The 7,839-nt window shown below is 42.5% G+C and overlaps 1 protein-coding gene across 1 annotated transcript in view; it reads left to right on the plus strand.

Moving 5' to 3' along the window:
- Positions 1-5,909: 5,909 nt before the first annotated feature.
- Positions 5,910-7,839, plus strand: part of LOC123979985 (Fc receptor-like protein 5) — a 5,039-nt gene continuing 3,109 nt past the window's right edge. Inside the window, exon 1 of the mRNA XM_046064097.1 lies at positions 5,910-6,015. Within this exon, the coding sequence (XP_045920053.1) occupies positions 5,910-6,015 (106 nt within the window). The remainder of the gene's footprint in view (positions 6,016-7,839) is intronic.

Below are 7,839 nucleotides of genomic sequence, written 5' to 3' on the forward strand. Positions count from 1 at the left end.
AACAGCGACGACCTCTTCTGGATTCTATCAAGCTCCATTTTCAGCTTACCTTTAATGTAAAAATAAATTGCTAGTATCCATGTTTGGATGGTATCTTTGCAAATCAACCTCATAAAAAGCTGGAATGCCAATTTGTACACTTTTCAATGTAGCTTCAAAAGTTTCTCTTTTACACAGTCATGTTGGTCTGAGATGGGGAAATCAACTCACTTGTGAAAACTTGGGATCCTCATGGCTCCCAGTTCAGCATACCAGCCCTCTTCTTCATTCCTGTAGGTCTCCACCCGTCCTCCAACACGGCCGCTAGCCTCCAATATCGTTACCTTGTCAGTACAGGTGAATATAAATAGATATTACAAATGAGGCAGGTCAAGTAATGGTTCAAAGGTACTAGGTGTGGTTATATACCGCTTTTGCTTTTCCTACTGCTTCTGGTACCACAATAACTATCGCTACTATTACTAGTCTTACTACAACTACTAACAACTTCTACTACCAGTACTGAAAATAATTCTACTGCTAATATTGCTGCTGATTCAAGGTGACCACATTTCTGAAATGAAAACCGGCTGGGCGACAACATTAGATGCTGCGCACGCTCACACGGATGGCAATCACCTTTCGGCACAACACTTGTGTGCTCTGCTGTCCAGTCTTTCTAACCACGTAAAATCTGATTTCATGTCTGTTAACACCTTATAAAGTCTATGATTAACACACAGTTCAAAACAGAGACGTCTGGTCACCCTATGCTGATTCCAACACTACTGTTAATGCTGCTACTACATTTGATGCTGAAACTACTACTAGAAGTAATAATGCTGTTGTTGAATCTGCCATTGTTATACTACTTGTACTACCACTGCTGCTACTACTACTATTCTACTAAACTGCCACAACTACTGCTGCTGGTACTAATAATGCAGTTTTTACTATGGCAAATACTGCTACTACTAGTATTGCTTCTGCTGCTGTAAAACGTTTGCTGTCACTATTCTAACTATTCTTGCTACCTTCGTTACTACTATTAAAAATAATTACCCATAATTTGTTTTCAAAAAAGTTAGATGTCCCTGATTTAAAAAGCTACATGTGTAACGGCTCCAAAGGCTGTGAATTAGTTTGTGGTAATTTGATTTATTGTAAATGTAAAACACATAACATGAAATGAATGGCAGGGCCCTTAACATGGCTCCTGTGTCAAAATCTAATTATTGCAAATTATCATAAATCAGTGTGGTTACAGGGGTTAGGGAGAAGTTAAAAGGAGCCCTGCATGTAATTTATTCCCCCTAGACTCCATATTGGGTTAATCTGCAGGACCCCAAACCCCCAAATATTTTGGTAGAAATATTATCTGTGTATGTGTGTGTATGTGTGTGTATGTACCGTGTGTCCGGCGTCTTGCAGTAACTTGGCAGCTGTCAGTCCAGCCATGCCAGCTCCAACAATAACAACATGATGAGATGTATTAGTTTTAGGAAGGCCCGTCTGCACAGTCCACAGCAGCTCATCGTAGTCATTGTCGTTCAGACAATCATCCAGGTGTTGCTTCAGGTTGAAAGCTGAAGTGTGACTGGGGTACAGTGTGAGCAGCAGCACACTGACAGCAACTGGAAAACACACACACACACACACACACACACACACACACACGATCCAACTTTAATCAAATTATTTAATCTTTATTGATTCACTGTAGTTGCTTTTTCCCCTGAAGCAAAGTTGTAGAGCCAAAATCTAATTGTGCCGCTACACCAGAGACACTTAACTGTACTTGACCCTGTTTGCATCACATTTACAGTGAATACGTTTCTGTTCCGACATTTACAGGCTGGAGTTTCCTCGGTCGAATAAAATTCTTCTAGACAAGCAAAAATTGACTCATTTAATCATAAACTGATGAAAACCAAACTGTAGAAGTGTAAACCTCACAGAGCAGAAGTATAACTGTCTTCAGTGGGTTTGAATCACTGACAGGGAAAAAATCAAAGGACTGCAGAGAGGAAATGTGCACTTTCAGCACATATTCTCTTTTAGGCTACTCGTGGACAGAACTCGACACTATTTACTACCAGCCAGATCAGGCTGCCAAAAGTGTTTACAGAACAAAGTGTCTCAAAGACAGTAAAAGTTTAAGTGTTCCTTCAATATTAATTTTGCTAGAAAATACTCACAGAATTTCCATTTTGGCTCACGCAGATCCATCTCAGTTATTAAGACTATTACGTCTTCTTTCCCTCTTCGGTGACATGAAGAGGATGAAGAAGAGAAATATACACAATAGACAGCAGGTTTTAATCCTGGAACATCGTGACTTCTCTGTCTGACAAAACTGTGTCATTTTGTCAAAGACATTTACTTTTGCATTCAATGTAATTTGATGATCATATTATTTAAACATGTACAGAATTTATTTAACAAAAGAAAACCTGAAGAAACTCTCAAGAAAAACACAATCATGTGATTGTGAGTGTAACTTTACGTTTTGAGAAAATGTTATGGATTTTACAAATTCTGTAAATTCCTTAAATGTACATATTTGCTGTTAAATTCAATATATGTTACTATTTGCACATTTGAATTATAGTCTAAGATACAATTTAGTGAAAAATTACATATTCTTACACTTTGAAGAGCTAAAATGTCAGAATCTGCCGTTAGAGTAAGTTGAAAGGAAACCGTGGCCTCTTAAATACGTTCTTGTCAGTCAGGCATGACTGCAAATGTTATGCCCTCGTGCTTTTATATAAGTTTGTCCTGGTATGCATTATTCACCATCCATCCAGCCATCGCCAACCGGTTAATCTGCGTACAAGGGCGTGGGTGCATTAATCACCAATTCCTCAGAATCAGGTGAGAGAGAACAAGCAGTCTAGAAAAACTAAAACTTAACATTATCAACAAGGCTGTGTGTCATCTCATCTCATGGAAACCTTACCAAACATGAACTGAAAGGAGTAAATAAAGTATTATTTCATTTACTGATTATTCTTGCTCTTTTGAGCTAACCACATGCTTGTCATTCATGTCTTTTTTTGTACACTTTGTATTTAGTTTAACTGTCCTAGCCTCCTGATTCCATCTCTGTGGAAGCTAAATGTTTACTGATCACCTGATAGCGGTAAATGGTGGCAATGTAAAGGCTCGTGCCTCGTGACTACACGATTTTCAGCGTCGGACAATGGCCGTGCTGTTCACACTACACAACTTGCCGACTTGTGACGGGAGTCTTGAAGTCATTGTGGCGTTCACACTACATGACTGATCGGTGGCAGAGGGTCACACACTACACGAGCTGACACCGGCTCTGTCACCCGACGCTGGTCCACAAACCACTTTTTGTCAAGAAAACGGGAAATATGAAACGGGAAAAGACACGAACCTACAGAAAAAACAGCTGTTTGTTATTATAAAGATAGCAATTATAAAGACAAAGAATCTGGGTGAAGGATGGATTAGCACATGCATGTAGCAGCGATTGTCTGAGCTACAGAGAGAGCTGGAGGGGAGTTAAATGGGTTTTGCGTTGAAAATAAGCTACCTGCTCTCATTGGCTGGATGTGGATGTCCAGTCGGCTGATTCCTCCAGATATTTGGCCTGCTAGATATCTGGCAGACGTTGCCGATGTGTCAGAAAAGTGTCGGGGAGCTGTTTTGATGCGTTGTTGAGTAGTTCACACATAATGACTGGCGACCGCTGGTCAACCGCTGAATTACTCCCGACTACAGCCTGATGGTCGCTGAGCTCGCTGATCGGGCTAAAATTCGTGTAGTGTGAACTAGGCTTAAGTGATTGGTATGCTAATTCCAGTTGTGTGGATGACCAATTATTGTGAAAACCATAAAATCTCTTGACGTGAACTAAATGATTTCATGCGAGCTTCTTATATGTAACATGGGCAAACGCTACACAGCTGAGTCACCACAGGTGACACAAAGTAAGCAAACTGCACAGCAGACTTACCTGGGTACAAGGTACGATCCTGGATCACAAGCTGGTTGGTTTGAAACAGGACTACAGTCCTTTTCCTTGTTGTCGACAGATGAGTATGATGCCGGTAGTGCTGTGGAGACTGCTTTGTTTGGGTATACCTTGTGGTAGTAAATTGATAATTATCAACGCTAGGCTAGCCTCCCTTGCCATCTCTGACTCCCAAGGCTAGGTGGCCAGGTAAATGTAAATGCTCCGTACTTGTATAGCGCCTTTCTAGTCTTTTCGACCACTCAAAGCGCTTTTTACACTACATCTGCATTCACCAGTCACACACATTCATACACTGAGCCTAAGTGGACAAGGACACTTCGACACGCAACCAGGGGGAGCCAGGGATTGAACCGCCGACCTTCCGATTAACGGCCAACCCGCTCTCTCTCCTGAGCCACAGCCGCCCCGAGGTGAGCCCAGATAGTAACCACAGTCTCAGAGTCTTTGGTAGGAGATGAATCCCCTCGACCAGGGGAAGCAGGCAAGGGGTCAGGCAGGCAGGCGGGCAAAACAGACTGGTGGCTGGCCACTAACACAGAACAGGATTCAAGCCGGTCAGGCAGGTGGCCACTAGCTCCGGCAGGCAACTAATAGGCCGAGATCAGGAGGCCTGACGCTAGCTGGCAACCTCTTTGCTGATTGATGGCTAACAGGTTGAGGAGCCAATGAGGACAGTACAGGCTGAGGGGCAGAGGTGTGGATGAAACTCACAATCCACTCCAGAATTGAGTCTCTAAATCCAGGCTTTGAATCCACAATTCTCTGGGCCATAGCCACTATAGCTACCATTATGGCTATCATAGCTGCATGCTTCTAAGCTCTAGCCAGTTCATACAAAGTTTATGAAGTTCATCAGACATTGTGTCTGCTATGTCCATATGTGGCTGGATCATTCTGTTGGGGGTTTTGATGTGCATGAGAGAGGTTTGGGACCCAAATGCAGGACACTAGAGGATTTATTAACTGTACTTTTTACAGTCCTGGTACTTCATTATCGGTTAAAGAAATCCAGGAAATGTTGAACACACATCACCGAGCCTTGGCCAACCATGATCCTGTCACCAGTTCACCCCTTTTTCTTCCTAGGACTACTTTTGGTACTGACCACTGCAGACCGAGAACATCACACAAGAACTGCAGTGTTGAGATGCTCTGAACCAGTCGTCTAGCCATCACAAATTGGCCCTTGTCAATGTGGCTCAAATCTTTAGGCTTGCCCATTTTTCCTGCTCCTAACACATCAACTATATGGATAAAATGATCACTTTGCTGCCTAATATATCCCACCCACCCACATGTGCCACGGTAACAAGATAATCAGTGTTATTCACTTTACCTGTCTGTGGTCATAATGTTATGGCTGATCGGTGTACATTGTGCGTACATTTATTTTACTGTGGACTTTTACATTATAGAGTACTTTCCTGTGAATTTATGACCTGTTTTAGAAATCCAGGAAATGTTGAACATGCTGAATAAAAGGTCCAAAATCTGCCCCATTCCAACTCTCACCCTTTCACTGCTTTGTTCCTTTATTTTTAAAGATATGAGTGTATTGTCTGCACACACATGTCAATTTGAGACTTCGGAGTTTATCAGCTCAGAGTTCAAGTTCAGACTTGGTTAAAGCAGCTCTCTGAAATGAGTCCAGAAAGCCCACATATCACTTCTCAGAAAAGAGGAGGAGCATCAGTTTTCTCGTGTTTTTCAGACCTGTTGGTCCAGTTTCTGTCAACATGAAGCCGCTTCTGACTGCAGGCCATTATAGCTTTATCTTGGAGAAAAATCGATGTATCCCCAAAACATGTATGAGTGGTACACCATGGACAAGTTGCCAGTTCATCACGTTCATCACAAGGCTGTCACAAACATTCACACAAACATTCACACCTAAGGGCAATTTAAAGGCACAAATTAAGCTATGCATGTCTTTGGACTGTGGGAGGAAGCCAGAGCACTCCAAGAGAACCCAGGAAGACACGGGATGAACATGCAAACTCCACACAGAAAGGCCCAAGATGACCAAGGTTCGAACCCTTAACCTTCTTGCTGTGAGGTGAGAAGGTTCGCTTGCCTGTATTCGAACACCCCAGCGCATATTTAATTGTTTGTTAATATTGTATGTGTGTGACATACATGCAAAATTTAATTTAAAAAAGAAAGCCCAGCAGAGGATGTACTTCCCGCAGCAGCTGAAACAGTTTAATTTTCCAAAGACAACAATGGTGCACTGCGAAGACTGGCGACCTGTCCAGCGTGTACCCCGCCTTGCACTCGATGCCAGCTGGGATTGGCTCCAGCCCCAACCTAAATTTGTTTGTGTCTATGTGTGAGACTGTGTGTGTCTGTGTGTGTGTGTGTGGGTGAATGTGTGTGCGCATAAGCCTGTTAAAGAATGTAGTGATTAGTGAGAGTGCCACACCTACCCCAGCAACAGGCAGGCAAGAACCACAGTAGCCAATAGGGGTGGGAGAATTAAATAAATAAATCAAAACAAAAAAATAAGACTCCCAGATGCACTGCGATGCAAGACCCCGAGCCAACCAACAGACGCCCCCCCCCCAAAAATAAATTAATTAAAAAAATAAAATAATAATATACAGGGGGATATTTGTGTGAATTAAACAGCTGTCTGTGCAGATTAGCTTCATGTCCCAGGATAGCCTAAGGGAAGGGAAACAAAATGCATGTGGCCAGTGACAAATCAGAATATAAAAATATTATTGAATATAATGCAGTAATCAGCAGCTTGTTTTTAGTTTTAGTTGGACAAGGCAGATCTGTTTCTTCTAGATTTACGTTGCATTTCATGCTTTTCTATTGAGCAAGTAGTTCTCACAGAATCTGTATTAGTTATTTAACCTAACATTTCACGTTGAGAGCTAATTTTCAGAAAACCTTTAGCAAATGCTTCCAACAAGTGTTGAGGACATGTCCCCAGTGTAAATGACACCTCTGTGATTACACCGTCGCAACCTTAATTTCAAGCTGGAAAACTGTTTCCCATCGATGGTCAGTGTCCAGACCTGGGAAACACATGAAGCACATCACAACTTTGTGCGCGCATTAACTGAGAGCAGCGCTTTTTTGAGTTTTGGCCGATAAATACGTTTATCTACCTGCCATCTTTACTGAGAGCTGCTGAAAAACAACCAAGCTATTGTTTCACATCAGCGCTGCCTGAATGTAAGTTTTAGGAAGCAGCGTTGGTTCATGAAGTTTCTGAAGTTGTTTCCACTGCTCGAGAACTCAGAGAACATATTTAAACCTGAGGCTGTGATTTACAACATGAAACATCTTTGAGTCTTTACTGTCTGCAAATGAAGGAACGAGCTGTAATGAAACCATCACAGAGGCTGCTTCAGGTTCAGGTTTTGGTTTCAGGGTTTCTCCTTAGTTGCACTTAAAGGGTTATTTAGTTTGGACAAACGTGCTAAAGATCATCAGTGTGTCATGTCAACCCTCCAGCCTCTCTGACTGTGAGTCCCAGAAGCTCTCAGCTGTTTACAGGAGAGTCTGTCTCTCTGAGCTGTGAGGAGGACGACAGCTCTGCTGGATGGACGCTGAGGAGGAACACAACCAGAGGAACCAGGACTCAGTGTGATGACTGGGGAACATCAGCTGGTTCTTCCTGTTACATGAGCTACATCTTCCCATGGGACAGTGGAGTTTACTGGTGTGAGTCCAGAGAGGGAGCAACCAGTAACACCATCAGCATCACTGTCACTGGTAAGATCAGACTGTGAAGTTAGTGTTGATGAAGCTGTGTGTAAATGATGAAATGCTGTAGTTTGTCTCTGTGTTGAGGTGGACCAGTGATCCTGCAGAGTCCTGTCCTCCCTGTGATGGAG

The sequence above is a fragment of the Micropterus dolomieu genome, linkage group LG12 (assembly GCF_021292245.1).
Source record: "Micropterus dolomieu isolate WLL.071019.BEF.003 ecotype Adirondacks linkage group LG12, ASM2129224v1, whole genome shotgun sequence".
NCBI lineage: Eukaryota > Metazoa > Chordata > Actinopteri > Centrarchiformes > Centrarchidae > Micropterus > Micropterus dolomieu.